Genomic DNA, 17233 nt, shown 5'->3' with positions numbered 1-17233 from the left:
GTACTCCTGTTCTTTTTACAGGACCCTCTGTTGCTTTTTACAGATTCAGACTAACACGGCTACCCCTCTGATACTTGTACTAAAGAGAGTAACTGATCCCTGCACAATAGTTTAAAATTTATTGATGGATCATTGTTCAAAAACCCATGCTTCACCAAGAGCATTCATCCATTTCAAAGCCACCAACAAGACCAGCAGTTTATCTCAGTATCACTTTCTCTTCACCCATTTCAATTTGTGAAACTATTGAGGCCACATGTTTACTACATGTATAGCTTCTGCAATTGCAAGGCATAACATAACAGCTTGTACAGTATAGAAACCATATATTTTAAGGAGGCTGGGAAGCAAGGGTCCAATCTGCAGAATTTACTCAGGTGAATAATCCCATTGAAATCATTGTGATTACTCTGCTTTACCGCTTTATATCCGAATTCGTGTTATCAGAATTCGTGTTATATCAGGTCACGTTATAATCGGGGTAGAGGTGTATTTAAAAACAAAACTGACTCAGACCATTCAAGATTAACTTTACATTTATCAGTAAAATGTATCCCTACGATAGACCTGCCCTCTTGTTTCCTAATGTCTGTAACTAATAAGTGCTTTTTCTTTTAAGAGAAGACAAGAACATTTTGCATTTGCTTTCATAAACTTGCACTTAGAATAAAATATTATTTCAAGCATATTAGTAGGAGCAAATTTAATAAATTTTTGAGTTAAAATAGGCTTCCCTACCTGTGTTTCCCTTTTCATCTTCTCTGATGTGTAAATCTTTCATAGAGGTTTCCAACTCCAGCAGATCTCTGAGTTCTTCCTTGTAAACCTCTATATAAGATACTTTCACACTGAAGTCAATATTATGGTTTTCAAAGATGCTCTGAAATAGTTCCTGTATAGCACGTGGAATGATACCTTTTTCATCCTCTGCAACCGATGCTAAAATATAAACAGAAATGTGACCAGGCTTGCAGTGAATATATCTTTATACTTTAGACTAAAGTTTAAACTTCTGAAACATGAACAAAAGTCTGTGGCCATTAGGGCTAAGCTACCTGTGAATCTGAAGAATTTAGTCCTGTCAAAAAGTCACAATATATCAATACTATTGAATGGCTGAATATTTGTTTACAATCCTTAACAGGATTCATATTCAAGCTCCAATAAATTACTTGTTAATATAAACTGGAGGGGAACATGGTGAGTGGTTCAGCAGTCAAATGCATCACTATTATAAGCCTATATTTCTCATGAGCCACATTTCACACTCAGCGATTACTGACGGCCAGGACATTGCACAATTTTACAATGACAACCTCAATTTTCAGTAGATACTTCTTGCTCCAATCAGGATACAACAGTACTTCAGTAAGTTCCCATGTGCTGGAAACAGGAGATAGTTTTTAGAAACACTTCTTATTCTTTCAACCAACATATGGCTCACCAATGCCATGTCAAACTCCTGCTTTTAAGTATCAGCAAGGATCTCAGATGTTACTTATTCCACAGTATGGAAATTGGTTGGGGGTTGATGAGAGGCTTCTGAGTAGCTCACTCCTTCTAACCAAGGAAATTAGAAATTGTCCCAACTAATCAGTGACTCAATAGGTATACATGAAAAAAGTTGCTGTGCTTTGAACAGCTTTGTATTGTGGCACCTGCTATTTAAAGATTCTAGGTAACACAGACTTAACATTAAATAACCATGGTCAGTCAAAAGATGACAAGAAATTAAAAGAATAAAAAGAATTAAGAATAAGGAGGATTTTAATTTTTACAGAGATTTTTAAAATAATCCATTTGGAAAGGTGAAATTAAAAAAAGAACTGCCATGTTATAATTTGGGTTTTTCTATTAGGAGAATTAACACCTGAAAGCAGTGAGCATGGTCAAGCGGGGGAAATCTAATCTTCAAATGATTCAATTTAAACATGGAAAAAAAGATAATATGACCCAGTTAGTCTGAAAGATAAGAGAGACTGTTTTCCATATTTTAGAATAACATGCTGATTACCTGATGAGGCCAATATTTAAACAGCAGGAGTCTAATCTGGAAGCTTGAACCACAAAGACATTGAAATAAGAAATGTCTTACAATCTTGGTTTCTATTATAAAATTCTTCAGCAGCAGCACGCTCTAACAGGAATGGAATTCCAATAATAATAATGTCTGATAACTCAGAATGATGATGGTTAAGGGAGTTGTCATTACTGGCAAAATAACCCAAAACAAGATCAGATGTTTGCCATTTTAAGCCAAAATTCTGATCTCTATGATACTGATCTGGTACTGACACTGTATCCTTTTTTAGACCATCATATTGAGACACAGGGCCAAATTCATAGGCGAGTCTAAGGGAATCTAAGGTGGTGTACTTCCTACCTCCTAACATCCTCAATAATTTCAAACTTCATTACATTCAGTTTGAGTCTAAGGAGAGGCTACATTGGTGTAATTTTCAAGCTAAGGGAACAAAAAGGAAGTGTATATTACAATGGCCTAGACTCACTCCGATTCACCAATATATTGCTAAAATAATATTTTCTCAACTCTTACTTTAGATAAAGAGGTGAGCAGACTCTAAGTTGTTCAGAATGTAGTATTCAGACTCTCATGGTGCTCAACTGAATTATTTGAGGCGCACAAAAATATTCTGGGCACTCAAGTACTACAGTGATGGATATGCTAGAAATACCTAAAGTAGATTAGATAGATTTGCTGACCATTGCTTGTTTTAGTTAATACAAAATAAAGTGAAGATCAAACAGGTTAAAATAAATGAGCTCTGGATGCTCAAGCACAGGGTGGGATTAAATTTGGAAGATGAGAGCAAATAGTCGCACATCTAAAACAATCCTATTTTAAATGTGGATCAAATCCAGAAGCTCCAACCAACCTCATGGCTGGCACTGACTTAATGTTGGGGTGCAGAAGAAAAGCACTTCATATAACACTTCTCAGGATTCTTGAGTACAGTCTACTTAAGGTAAACCCCAGTTCTGGATCACTCATCTAACTCATGGTTGGTCAGAAGAGTATATTAGTTTATAGTAGTGTTTTCCATTAGCCTTTTAACGTTTTTTGTCAGTAGCATAGAGCTTAGATACTGTAGCAATGAGCACTGTAGAAATTTCTCAGATATAGACAGACTGAAGTGCTCTCTATGCTGCATAGACACAGTTGTTGGAATTATTTATTGCAAGTGGAGCCAGCCCAGTGTTCTAAGGGGAAAAGTCAATCAAGCAGCAAAAGCGAACAAAAATCCCCACACACAAACAAAAACCCAACAGCCAGCCTGAACAACAATTTGCCTCAGGTTTTTAAAAATACACTTGTAAAATATAGTTATTTTACAACTATTACATAGCCTTCCAAGTACTATTTATTTGAATTAGGCAAGTACACTGGTCACAAATCACAGAAACAAAATAAACTTTCCAAAACATACCAATGTGACCTCCACCAATGGTGTACGTCTTCCCAGACCCTGTCTGTCCATAAGCAAAAACAGTAGCATTATATCCTTCAATCAAAGACACCACTAAAGGCTTAATGCAAGTTGTATAAACTTCATCTTGGGTTGAATTTTTGCCAAATACAAAATCAAAAGTGAAGACACGGTCTTTCCCAATGATAACTTGCTGTGTGTTTGGGACCAGTCTCACGCATACTTGATGGTTATGAAGAATCTCTTTGGAAAGCAGAGGTCTTATTCTTACGGCAACTTTAACTGGAATCTCTTCCATGACAGCCTCCAATTTTAACACTTAACCTGAAAAATTTTCTTATGGTTCTTGTCTTCACAACATTCTCAATCTTCTGCATCTAAGAAACAAAGTTTTCTGAATTACACAGTGAATAGAAGTTCATTTCCCAGTGACTGACTTAACTTTTTCCAAAGTGGAAAGTTAACTAAAGTGAGTGAGTTTCTGTCCCGTAAAAATGGCACAAAAGGGTCCAGACCCATATTTCTTCAGTTTATAGGTAATTTTCCCCCCCTCTTAATTACCAGACCAGCAAATTTGACCTGGAACTGAAAGTCAGGTGATCTTCTTTCTGGACATGGCATGATTACATTAAGTCAGCAGTTCTCAAACAGGGAGCATGAGCCTCCAGGGAAGATTGCTAAACTTTCTATGGGGGTACGGCAAGCCTTCCCATTCACTTCCAGGGTTGCAACACCACTCGGTGAAATTTAGCCCATCCGCTATACCATCTGATAGTGGGGTGGCTAGGACAAATTTCACTGAGTGGTGTTGCGACCCTGTAAGTGAATGGGAAGGCTTGCCGTACCCCCACAGAAACACTAGCACTCTTCAATGCTGAAATTGAGAAATACTGCCCTGAAAACTTTGTGGATATTAAGTCATGTGCTTTTAAAAGTTTCCTAGCCTATGCACAGTTAGCAGGATCAAAGGACTGATTTATTTCCAGTAGAATTCCCTTTATTGGAATCAATGTATTAATAGCCCCAATTCCACCTAGATTACATTGGAAAGTCTCATTTTGTAAGGGGGGGGGGAGAGTAAGGCTCCAAGTTAAAAAAAAAAAGTGGGGGGAGGATGGCATAATTCCAAAAAGGTTGAGAACCTCTACATTAAGTAATAGAGACAGCGCCATGAGAGCTTACTTATCAATTCTGTTGACGAAGCATGTGCTCAGAATTAATCCAACTCACTCTCCCACAGCTATATTAGCTCTGTAGGGGAAACAGAAGTAAAAGCACATTCAAAATGTCTTCCACTTAAATAAGACAAGTAGATAGGACTTGAAAACAACACGGGAAACAGATTAGTTGCATACAACAAGAAGGTGTGATTTTAAATACTTCTCTGATTATTATACTTTAAGCAGCCTGATGCAGAAGTCAGGCCTTTTTAATCAGTGTTAAGTACCTACCTAATTAAAATGACAGTTTTGTTTTTTGTTTGCATTTGTTTGTTGAAAACAGGTAACTTATAGAAATTGTGATTCCTTTTGTTGCCCTCTGCATATTCACTCTTAGGGGATGCACCCCCTCCCACAGCTACTTTCAAGAACCTTCTGGAAAGCTGTTTGTCAGGCATGGATGGACACCCTCTCGGGACACCAAAGATTCAGAGCTGAAGTTATGGAAAGGCTGCGTGACCACAACCACTTCAGTTCAAAAAGTCCCATGAGAGCAGAAATGAGGGGAAGAAGAAGTTGCACTGTTTGCTAGACTTCCATATATAGGAATATGTAAAGGCCAGCTTAGCATATATGTATGTATGGATTTCCTGCCTTTTAATACTTTAGAATCAAAGCCTAAATAAAAGGTTTTATAACTAGCTTCTTCTTGAGGTTTGGTGTAACCTCCAATTTAGTATGACTTTAGTATCTGATATGTTCACTTTCAGCTAACTATATTCTGCAGTTGCAGAGAGATGGATCCAAAGGTCTAAAAGATGTTTTCACTATTTTCTAAACTGGATCCCTATTTAGGTGTTTAATTCTTTTTTTAATTGACAATAGTGAGTGGAAATGAAGTCCCCAGGAATCAAACTGAAAGCAGAACAAGTAGTGGATTCCAATTTCGATTGTACAGTAGCTACTAAATGGGAGGGAGGGAGGGGGAAGAAGGATTTGTTTGTTATTTAAATGGTGCCTGTGTATAGAAAGAGAGATGGTTCCACTATATAAGGAACTTATTAGGGTCTCATAACAATATTATGTACAGTGTTGGTTACTGAATGTTTTTTAATTAAAAAAAAAAAGCATACAAAACTCTCAAATACAAGAGAGCCCAGAGTTGGGACAACAGGGGTATTAGATGAAATATTTTACAAGATCTATCACTTCTAAACATTTTCAGCATAGACAAAAAAAAAGTCTTTAAAAAAAACCTACAAGGAGTCTGGTGGCACCTTAAAGACTAACAGATTTATTTGGGCATAAGCTTTCGTGGGTAAAAAACCCACTTCTTCGGATACATGGAGTGAAAATTACAGATGCAGGCATCATTCTACTGACACGTGAAGAGAAGGGAGTTACCTCACAAGTGGAGAACCAGTGTTGACAAGGCCAATACAATCAGGGTGGATGTAGTTCACTCCCAATAATTGATGAGGAGGCAAAGTTGTTTTTGTAGTGAGCCAGCCACTCCCAGTCCCTATTCAAGCCCCTGTTTCTGAAGTATGGCTACTTTTAAATCTGTTATAGGATGTCCAGGAAGATTGAAGTGTTCTCCTACTGGCTTCTGTATGTTACCATTCCTGATGTCCAATTTGTGTCCATTTATTCTTTTACATAGAGTCAGTCTGGTTTGGCCAATGTACATGGCAGAGGGGCATTGCTGGCACACGATGGCATATATCACATTAGTAGATGTGCAGCTGAATATGTCCCTGATGGTGTGGTTGATGAGGTTGGGTCCTCTGATAGTGTCGCTAGAGTAGATATGGGGACAGAGTAGGCAATGAGGTTTGTTACAGGGATTGGTTCCTGGGTTAATGTTTCTGTGGTGTGGTGTGGAATTGCTGGTGAGTATTTGCTTCAGGTTGGGGGGCTGTCTGTAAGCAAGGACTGGCCTGTCTCCCAAGGTCTGTGAGAGTGAGGGATCATTTTTCAGGATAGGTTGTAGATTGTTGATGATGTGCTGGAGAGGTTTTAGCTGGGGGCTGTACTGTAATTTTCACTCCATGCACTGAAGAACTGGGTTTTTTACCCACAAAAGTTTATGCCCAAATAAATGCTAGTCTTTAATCTGCTCGTTGTTGTTTTTGTGGATACAGACTAACACGGCTACCCCCGGATACTTTAAAGAAACCTGATTGTGGTATACAAATACACAGAATAGAGTCTCTCTACAAGCATAGAGCACAGGTACAACTGTTTGTAGTATGCAGAGTAGAAAGAATTCTATTGTCTGATGGCTCAGCACAAGCAAGCCTCAGTCCACACAAATAAAATATTTTTGTTTTGTTTTTTAATTATTTCTACACAGAATTGTTTTTAGTGTGAATTAAAATATCATGAGCTATTTAGAAACCACTAATTGAAATATAAATCAGTATTTACACCTGCCAGATGTATTAGCCTTTACATTATTAAACAAACAAAAACTACCTCCATGGACTATTACCTTGTTATCACAAAGAATTTTGGAAAGTTGTGGAAAACACAATGAGTGCAGAGCCTTTAATTAATAGGGGATCAGGTCACTAAAATGGGAATCAGGAGATCTGACTTCTGGGTTCATATAGGTTTCATATTAATACTGTATCTAGCAACTGAAATATTTAATGCAAGAATATAGCTAATAGCTCTTCCTTTGGTCACCTAGTGCCAATATTCTGCACATGTATTATGCTAATATATTTACTTATGATCTGAAATATTCTATTTCCCCATCCTCCCCCAGGCACACACCACAATCTGAAAGACAGACTGGCACAGAGATGTAATATATATATCATTTTAAGTAGTCTTATGAATTACTCACATAACCATAGTCATAGTACACATGCAGATGTCACAGTTCGTGTCTCTGCTCGATCATTATCATTAATTATTATTAAAATCGGGTTCAGAAATCATCCTCAGACTAAGCCTGGGTTCGGCTAACAACAAAGCCACTTTGCTGCATTGTGTTTGGAAAGGGGTCTTGAGCATAGCAGACCCTGCGGTGTGGTGCAAGTGCTCGAGAACCACCTGCTAAGACAGGGCACAGGCCTGGGACCCAGGAGACTTGGCTGCCAGACCTGGCTCTGCCACCGGCCTTGGGCACGTTGCTTAACTTCTCCATCCTTCTTCAGCGCCCGGCCTGTGACACGGGGATCAGGCTGCTCCTCCCGGGCGCGGCTCCTCGGCTGAGCAGCGTTACCGCCTGGTGCTCGGGGTCATGCCCGAGCGGGACGGGCAGCGTGAGGCTCCTACTGGGCCGGGGGCGGGGTCTAGCTTTTCTCCCTTTTCCTCTCCCCTTGGGGAAGGCCCCCGCGCCGGCCTGTCCGCTGGCGGGGCCGCTGCCAGGCACAGGAGAGGCTGCGGCATCTCGGAGGGCTGGGGAGGGAAGCACCGACCCGCAGGGCTGCGGCAAACCCACCTGCTGCTGGGCACAGGCGGAGAGTATTGCAGGCCGGCTTCCCTCGGCTCCCCTTCTGTTTACACGCGGTCACCAGGCAACAGCGGAACCTCCCGGACCGGCGTCCGCCAGCGAGTCCGAGGCCTCTGCCGCCCACCAAGAGCGGCGCCTCCCGCCCCGCCCGGCGCAGTGCCCCCTGCAGGGCCCTGCGAGAGCCGCTGCCCGGCCGCGCCCTTCTCCGTGTGCCCCTGGAGGAGGCCGCATACGCTACACCGGCTTCAAGCTCCAGACCGGAGCGATTGGCCCCGGGGCTTCGCCTTCGGTCCCACTTGGGCCCGTGTGAGGAAACCGGGTCTCTGGCTGCGACCCCTCAGTCTGGCACAGCTCAGCCCTCAGCACTTCCTGCCCTGCACCCTCAGGGCTCCCTCCCCGCCCTCCGTCTGGCACGGCTCAGTCCGCCTTCACAGGCCCTCTGCCTTAGGCTAGAGCCTCTCGCCGCAGGCTAGGTCTCCTATAGTGATGTCCGTGCCACTGGTTCAAAAATCAGGCCTCAAAACACCATGAGATTAGCGGGGGGGACAAAAAAAACAACAACCCACATCTTTAACAATTTATATATATATATATATATATATATATATATATAGACACACACACCCCTACCTACTCTCTGGTTTTTGAGCTGCTGGGGGGCACTAGGGCCACCCTGATCAAGCTGTTCTCTACAACCACAGGTTTGAAGTGTACTTTATTTTATTTTATTTTTTTAAGTTGTGATTTTCAGTCACTTGCTGACAGGAACTGTGGCTTTAAATAAAACACTAAATATTGCAAGACTTGTGATTAAATCATTAAGAGTTGGCAGGATCACATCCACCTCCTGTTGGGTACCTCCCCTCATCAGTGTCACCTGCTACAGGTTATGCTGCTGCCTATCTCCATTTCACCTAGCAGGTGTTACACTGCCACCAGCCACAATGTCAAACTGTTGACGTCACTAGGCCTCACCCTAGGTAACTCGGGAGGGTGGAAGGCCACTAAGTGTCAATGAAGCTTCCTGCACTAGGCCTAAGTGAACCAAACTCTATCCTTCCATGTTTAAACTCTAATCAACCTCAAAAGCCAGGTGCAATTGGAATATGTAAGCAACCAGTTATCTGTGTGCAACCCTCTGCTCAAGCAGTAATAATGAGGCCTGCATGTTTCTGGCTGAAGGGAAAAAGGACAAGATAACGGTTTAAAGAAGTTACTAACAAGCTAGGTTTATAGCTGCCAAGAATGACTTAACTATTACCAGGGATGGGAGGGGTAGAGGGAGGAATGGGGGGGAGGGAGAAAGGGAGGGCTAGAGGGGAAAGGGGAGGGTGAGGCTTAACTGCAAAATGTATAAAAGAAGAAAAACTGTTCCTGTTAATGTGCTTGATCTGAGATGTGCCTGTCTCCTTGCACCGCTTTGGGATCCCAAATAAACTTTGTTTGCTTCTCCCCCTGGTGTGTTTATTGGCGCGAAGCACACCGGGCAACGAACCCGCTGTTGCTTTGCCTCGGGCACTCTGTGCTGGCAACAGTTTTGGCGCCCAACGTGGGGCTCGAGGCTGAGATTTAGCCTTGCCCGGACCCCTCTCGGAGGTCAACAGATTGCGGCGACGACCGACGCCCAGCGCGCACCGGTGACTTTACCGGGGGCCTCGGCGAAGACGTGGTTTGGTCGACCCCGGAGGGCACAACGGTGCAACGCGCTCGAGTAGTGGAGAAGCAGCTGCGGGCGACGGTGGGGAACCGGTCCCATGGATAGGGCGACGGTGCAGAACCGGACCCTTGGATAAGGTAGGAACAGTCCAGTGGGGACTTTATCTGTCTTGACCTGGGGACGCCCAGTGTCTACCTGTTATGACCTGGGGACGCCCAGTGTCTCCCTACGGGGCAGGGACAGAGTATGGCAGGCAGGGCAAGGTGTACACCCTTGGAATGCATTCTGGTGAACTGGAAAGTGTTTGGATCGGATCCGTCGGTTAAAAGTAATCTGAAAAGGTTCTGTACAGTAGACTGGCCTCAATATCAGCTAGAGGACCAGGAAAGGTGGCCACCGGAAGGATCACTTAATTATAACACGATCCTTCAATTACTTCTGTTTTGTCAGCAAACGGGTAAATGGAATGAACATATGTATGTACAGTTGTTTATGTTGCTAAGAGATAGGTTAGATATTTTGCAAAAGTGTAATTTGACTCCGACAGGTTCGGTAGTAGCTACTGTTAGTCCCCAGAAACACCCCCCCCCCACAGCTGTAATGGCAGGTCCGGTGTCCCCTTCGGCTATCACACCCCCACCATATAAAGACAAGGTGTCTCAGGTCCCAGAGATTGCCCCCTCGGTGGAATTTTATCCGTTGATCACTGAGACCGTGGTGTCCAAACATGGCTCAGATAGGAATCAGGCCACTACTATGCAGGTTTACACCCATGTGCCTTTTAACCTGGTGGACCTAGCACCTTTAAGGCACAGGCAGGGGAATTCTCTACGAACCCAAGCAAGTTTATCTCGGTCTTTGAAGGGTGCCTGGCTAGCTGTAAGCCTGACTGGGATGATTGTAATGTCCTTATGCGGACCCTGCTGTCTGAGGTGGAGCGTAATCAGGTTGTGTCTAAAGAAAAGGAAAAGAGGCAAGCGAAAATGATGGTCGCAGCAGTACAGGCTGGTGGCAGGGGAAAATTCCAGGAAGGTGGAAGGGGCCAGGGAATGAGAGGACATGGGCGTGGGTGCCCTGGCTCACAGGAAAGGCGTCTGGGTCGCAACCAGTGTGCCATATGCCGGAAGGAGGGACATTGGAAAAATGAGTGCCCCAAAAGGGAAGCTACCCCTATAATGACAGCGGAGGATCAAGAATAGGGGTGTCAGGGAAGATGGACTATCCTGCCCCCGGAACCCTGAGTAAACATGAGGGTGGGAGACTTGGACATAAACTTTTTAAATAGACTCTGGAGCTGCACGAACCGCCGTAAACCAACCCCTGCAGCTGCCTGTGTCAGAGTCCCTCACTGTGGTGGGTGCCACAGGGAAAGGAACTAAGTGCCCAGTATATGCCCCAGCGGAATGTGCTTTGGGAAACAGAACTCTATCTCACAAACTGGTTTACCTCCCTGATTGTCCAACACCTCTACTGGGACGGGACCTGCTTTGTCGCTTAGGAGCCACCCTGCATTTCACCCAAGATGAAATAACCCTCACCTTACCCCCAGAGAATACCTGGATAATGACCCTTGCAATTGAGCCCTCAGACATGCAAGCCCCAGAGTGGAGCAAGTGGGAAGACAAAAGGAGGGTTAAAAAGCAGCTTTGCTGGACAGTATTGGTCCAGGGATTTAAAAATTCCCCCACTCTATTTGGCCAGGCCCTGGCCAGAGACTTGGAGGAGTGGGACAATGAGGACAGGGTCCTCCTCCTGCAATATGTGGATGATTTGTTGATTGCTGCTGTGGATCTCACCCCTTGCCTTAAAGCCACTGTGAGCCTCCTGAACTTTGTTGGACTCCTCAAAAGTGGGTGTGCTCGTCCTGGTTTGTTGCTCCAAAGCTCTGTATAGAAGTTATTTTGCTGGATAATGGCAATGTGTATGTGTTCATTGTTGGGAAAAGGTGTATGAGTGAAGAGTGGAAGTTTCCTTTGTAAGTTAAAAGAATCCAAGAAGGAGAGAAGGAAAAAGAACAGAACGAGTTAACTGAGGGAAAAAAATACAGCTAGCAAGCTCAGTCCAAAGATAAGATGCTGGCACCATCCAAGGACACTGCCCAGAGCTAAGACTTGGCCGACAGCCAAGAAAAGGGGGGGCCTGAATGTGCCCAAGCAACTATGAGATCTGCAAAACACTGTCAGGCATTAATGAAATGTGTTAGGTTTCTTTTCTCACAGATAAAAGAAGTGCTACCCAAAGACCCTAGCAGCCCTGCCATTCATTGAAATAAGGAGACTGAGTCTACGTAAGGTCCATCAACGAAAAACTGCTTTGGCTCCACACTGGAAAGGCCCTTTCCAAGTCCTGTTAACCACCAACACCGCTGTGAAGTGCCAAGGACTGCCCACCTGAACCCAGGCTTCTCACTGTAAAAAGACCCCTCCACCTCGGGAGGATTCTCCGACTGATGATAAGCCTATTTAAAGACAGGGTGATGTGCTAGTAACCTCTCCCCTGTATGATGCTGAACCACACTGTTTCAGGAAAAGAGAAGAAGGAACACTTGCTTCATTGAAACCACAAAGTCCAGGAATTCCGGACTACAAAAGACATTAAGAACGGACCCTGGTGAAGAAACAAAGAATTATACGCTGGCAGGGAGGCTCTTACACCCCTGGCCTCCCAGGTACAGGCTGAATGTCTAATCTGCCAAAAGAACAACCCTTGAGCTGGAGTGTCAGTGCCATCAGCCACTCTGGAACCTACCCCAGGCCCAGGGCTGGTTTGGCAAATAGACTTTACTGAGTTCCCCCGGACCCAAGGATTCAAATACCTTTTCGTCTTGGTGGATCGATTCAGCGGATGGCCTGATGCCTTACCCCTTGTTTTGCTCCGCATTCGCGCTCTCCCAAAGGGCAGGTTAGGGCTCAGTCCCTTCGAGATTATGTTTGGAAGGGCATGGCCTATGAATGGTACACCGGTTCTGGCAGGGGAGTGGGAAATGGGGTGTGGCTTTTTATCTCAGTACATGTGCTCTCTGTCTGCTGTTCTCTGTTCTCTCCACAGGTATACCAGAGATTTGCAGCCTCTCCCGCTGGATGCCCCTGTCCATTCCTTGCAGCCAGGCAATTCCGTTCTCGTTCGGACCTGGAAGGACAAGCCTCTCCAAGAGAAGTGGAAGGGACCCCACACCATCCTGCTGGTCTCCCACACAGCAGCAAAGGTCAAGGGACACAAGAACTGGATTCATCACTCCTGTCTGAGGGCAGTGCCCGCTCCTGAACGGTGGACTGTCCAGCCTATGGAAAAGGACTACCAGCGATGACCTGGGACTTAAACTGTTATTCAAAAAACAATAAGATCTGCTGGGAATGCCCTGTGGTCTCTCTCAACAGTCGCAGCGCACTCCCCATGAAAACTCTAAGCGTTGGTTGTGTTTACTCTCACAGGGCCGGCCTAACCTGGTGGCCTGGTCCTTTTTGTTTTTAATCTGCCTACTATTGGTAATGGATATTTTGTGGGTATTTGGGGAATTGTAATTGTTAGGCCCTAGGGTCACCTGCCCAGCATGAGTTCAGGTCCAGGGTCTGCCACAGTGGTACTCTTTGCCATAGGGACACTCCTTTCTAATTAATTTATTTAATTTAATTAATGGAGATATCCTATCTCCTAGAACTGGAAGGGACCTTGAAAGGTCATTGAGTCCAGCCCCCTGCCTTCGTTACCTCCCGTTTCCCCCAGGCACATGTGGGATGGAAAGGGATCCCTACTAACTTGGAAACAAACACATATAAGTCCTTGAAGGTTTGCTTTGCCCAAGAATTTAACCTCTCTAACTGCTAAGTATGCTCCCAAATCCCGCACCACGCAGCAGGGTTACCCTGGAGGGTGGTTCCCCAAAATTGGTCAGATATCTGCTGGAGATAGTTCAGTAGGAGAAGAAATACCTCGGGTACCCCCTTGTCACAAAACTGTACCATTGAATCCCAGTATGCATTAAGGGACAACCCCTGGCTGCCCCAGGCAGTGTAAATCTTTGTATGCCACCTCAGAGCCCATTAAGGAAGAAGCTTATGTCCCAGAAAACTCACAGGACATTAACAAGCACGTCCTGTCGGCCGAACAGGCTTTCAAGCAGTGGAAGGCCCAGGAAAGGAAACCCACAGTTTTCAATTCCCTTTGAAGTTGGTTGCCCGACCTAGGGGGGTGGCCTTGTGCGTCTCCTCCTCACCGGTGTGGTATTGTGCCTGGTCACCCTCCTCCTAATTGCTTGTTTTAAAATGCTCCTCCGTAAGCTTTGTGCCCCCCGTTCCTCAAAAATCCCGGCATACCCTCTCATTGAAAACCCCAGCTTCATAGCACTTAATCATATCTTGTCCACAGAATATGAGAAAACTCAGCCAAAAGCTTGTTGAGTATTCTCAAAGGAGGGAGTTGTTGACGTCACTAGGCCTCACCCTAGGTAACTCGGGAGGGTGGAAGGCCACTAAGTGTCAATGAAGCTTCCTGCACTAGGCCTAAGTGAACCAAACTCTATCCTTCCATGTTTAAACTCTAATCAACCTCAAAAGCCAGGTGCAATTGGAATATGTAAGCAACCAGTTATCTGTGTGCAACCCTCTGCTCAAGCAGTAATAATGAGGCCTGCATGTTTCTGGCTGAAGGGAAAAAGGACAAGATAACGGTTTAAAGAAGTTACTAACAAGCTAGGTTTATAGCTGCCAAGAATGACTTAACTATTACCAGGGATGGGAGGGGTAGAGGGAGGAATGGGGGGGAGGGAGAAAGGGAGGGCTAGAGGGGAAAGGGGAGGGTGAGGCTTAACTGCAAAATGTATAAAAGAAGAAAAACTGTTCCTGTTAATGTGCTTGATCTGAGATGTGCCTGTCTCCTTGCACCGCTTTGGGATCCCAAATAAACTTTGTTTGCTTCTCCCCCTGGTGTGTTTATTGGCGCGAAGCACACCGGGCAACGAACCCGCTGTTGCTTTGCCTCGGGCACTCTGTGCTGGCAACAAAACCTTACATATTACCCCACCCCATCACAGTCACCCATCATGTTACACAACCATGTCATGTGTTGTGCAGCAACTCAGCTGGTATTTTGCCACCAGATCACATTATACTACCAGGTGGCTTACACTGTTATGCTTATGGTGCTCTATCATAATTATAACTAAATGTACCCACCTTAGGTTTTTCCAATTAATTTCAAGCCCCCCACCAAAAAAACCAAAGGTATCTATTGCTAATTAATTGAAGTGCTGACAACATTCTCAGTGCTGTAAAAGACACACACATTATGACCAAAGAAAACAGACACAGAGTATCAGAGGGATAGCCATGTTAGTTTGTATCCACAAAAACAACAAGGAATCCGGGTGCACCTTAAAAATCAACAGATTTATTTGGGCATAAGCTTTTGTGGGTAAAAAAAAAACACTTCTTCAGATGCGTGGAGTGAAAATTACAGATACAGGCATAAATATATTGACACATGAAGAGAAGACACAGAGTAAGCAGGGTACACTGAATCCTAAAGCACTGAGTGACCACTGTTAAGTGTTTTTAACAAAAAAACGAAAAACCAAACCACCTTACACTATAGTTAGTATTGGTACACTACTTGTGGGCCTTGCAAAACTGAGGTTTATGATGAAATTCAGATAAAAAGGGTTTAGCAGACTGGAATTAGGAAAGTATTCCATACATAGAATGGTAGGGATATGAAGAAAAGTTGAGTAGAAAGTTTTATGAAGGCAGCATTCACCTCCACTCCAAAGCAAAACATCTTAAAGGAAGGGGAGTATTAAAGTGGGTATTGTTCATTTGAAATTTTAACACACTGTGTTGCTGTTCCTACCCACAGCAAAATGATTATTTCCTACAGTGTACTTGCCCCTACGTGCACTGGGCTAAGTCTATTGAAGTTTACCACTAAGACAGCAGAGGTAATTAGACAGAGGGACCTATCAGTGCTTTATTAAGAGGTCTGAAAAAGAGATAGAGGTGTTCATAACAAAAAATAACTAAAACCACACTCATGGCATCATTAAAGGCAACTACTAGATATGGAGGGTCACAGGTGAGTTATAGGGTATGCTGTCCTGGTTCTATCACCTATGCATGCTCTTTGGTGCTGCTTGTTAAAATGGCGTGTCAGTTCAAAATGTCAAATCGGTTCACATGCACAGTAACCCAAATATCAAATCTAATTATGACCAAATGACAGAGTAGTATATTTAGCTTATTGTACAGTCTTTTAGTGGTGACAAAATTCCTCCTCTTTGATTTAAACAAGCAATAACATAATTCAAAAAGAAAAGGCAGTAAGACCCCCTTTCTTTCTTTAGCCAAGCCAGCTCCCAGGCTGGCAATCCCAGGTCATACGGGGCATTCTGCAAACAGTGAAACAAAGGTCCTCAGCCCTTCAGTAAATAATAAATCTATACCTATTTTAAGCCTTGTTTCTGTAGAAGGTCGCTGGAGGTTTACAGGAACCTCAGGCCGTTTTAGTTATCCAAACACTAAAAAGAGCATTTGAAAAATGTCAACCATGTGACCCTTCCCCACACACTAATTACACCAAAACAGTCCAAAAAAATGTAAAGCCAAACTTCTACTTAAAAAAAAAAAAAAAAAAAAAAGCCTGTAGATAGCTTCAACAACACTGCATAAACCTGAGTAGGTCCCAAAATGATGAGGTAATTTAAGTGATGAGACAAGGTGGTGAGGTAATTTAAGTTATCTGTCCACCAACATCCCTCACAATGATGGCATAGCTGCCTGCCTCAAATATTTATAAGACAATGGACAAACCTCAGATATCTACCCCAAATACATTGCCAGACTCATCCATTTCATCCTCACAAATAATTTTACATTCGAACAACCATATTGCCCAAACTATGGGAACAGCAATGGGTACTAGAATGGCTCCCAAATATGCCTGCCTCTTCACGGGCCACTTTGAAGAAGAATTGCTGGACAAATGCATCATAAAACCAATGATATACCTGAGATACATCAATGGTATTTTTATCCTCTGGACAGAAACTCCCTCATAGATTACCACCAAAACTTCAACAAACACAACCAGTCAATTAAATTCTCTTTGGAACTCTCCCACACTAGAATCAACTTCCTGGACACCACAATCAGCTTTAACAATAGAACCCCATAGATAACTATATAAAATAAACCCCCAGATCAACACACCTACCTTCTTAGATCCAATAATCACCCCCAAACACACCCCAAAATCTGTTACATCCAGGCACTTAGGTACTACAGAATATGCTCCTAGGAAGAAGTCTGGGATATAAACCTTAACACACTCAGAACTACCTTTACCGAACAAGGACACTCCACCAGAGAAGTAGATCACACCATGGAACAGCCCCCCCCCCCCCCAAACACCCAGAGAGAACCTGCTTCAATACAGAGATAATGTCCTCCCACCCCCAGCTGCACACCCCTAGGTGTCACCTACCAGTACCATCCCAGACTGGAACCCATAC

The 17233-nt window shown here is 43.8% G+C and overlaps 1 protein-coding gene across 4 annotated transcripts in view; it reads right to left on the bottom strand.

Moving 5' to 3' along the window:
* The window catches only part of KIF27 (kinesin family member 27), a 45116-nt gene extending 36877 nt beyond the window's left edge, over positions 1-8239 (bottom strand). For 3 of the 4 annotated variants that reach the window (XM_005296817.5, XM_065599439.1, XM_024103355.3), the window contains exons 1-4: positions 8064-8221; positions 4632-4700; positions 3450-3826; positions 739-939 (exon numbers count right to left, since the gene is read on the bottom strand). In XM_005296817.5, coding sequence (XP_005296874.2) covers positions 739-939; positions 3450-3747 — 499 coding nt within the window. In that variant the 5' untranslated portion in view covers positions 3748-3826; positions 4632-4700; positions 8064-8221. Of the gene's footprint in view, positions 1-738; positions 940-3449; positions 3827-4631; positions 4701-8063 lie in introns of all 4 variants that reach the window. The other variant, XM_005296818.5, reaches the window with a different exon arrangement.
* Between the last annotated feature and the right edge of the window lie 8994 nt (positions 8240-17233).

This window comes from Chrysemys picta, chromosome 6 (genome assembly GCF_011386835.1).
Source record: "Chrysemys picta bellii isolate R12L10 chromosome 6, ASM1138683v2, whole genome shotgun sequence".
NCBI classification, from domain to species: domain Eukaryota; kingdom Metazoa; phylum Chordata; order Testudines; family Emydidae; genus Chrysemys; species Chrysemys picta.
Note: the sequence above shows the minus strand (reverse complement) of the source record. Positions and strands in the feature narration are given on the sequence as shown.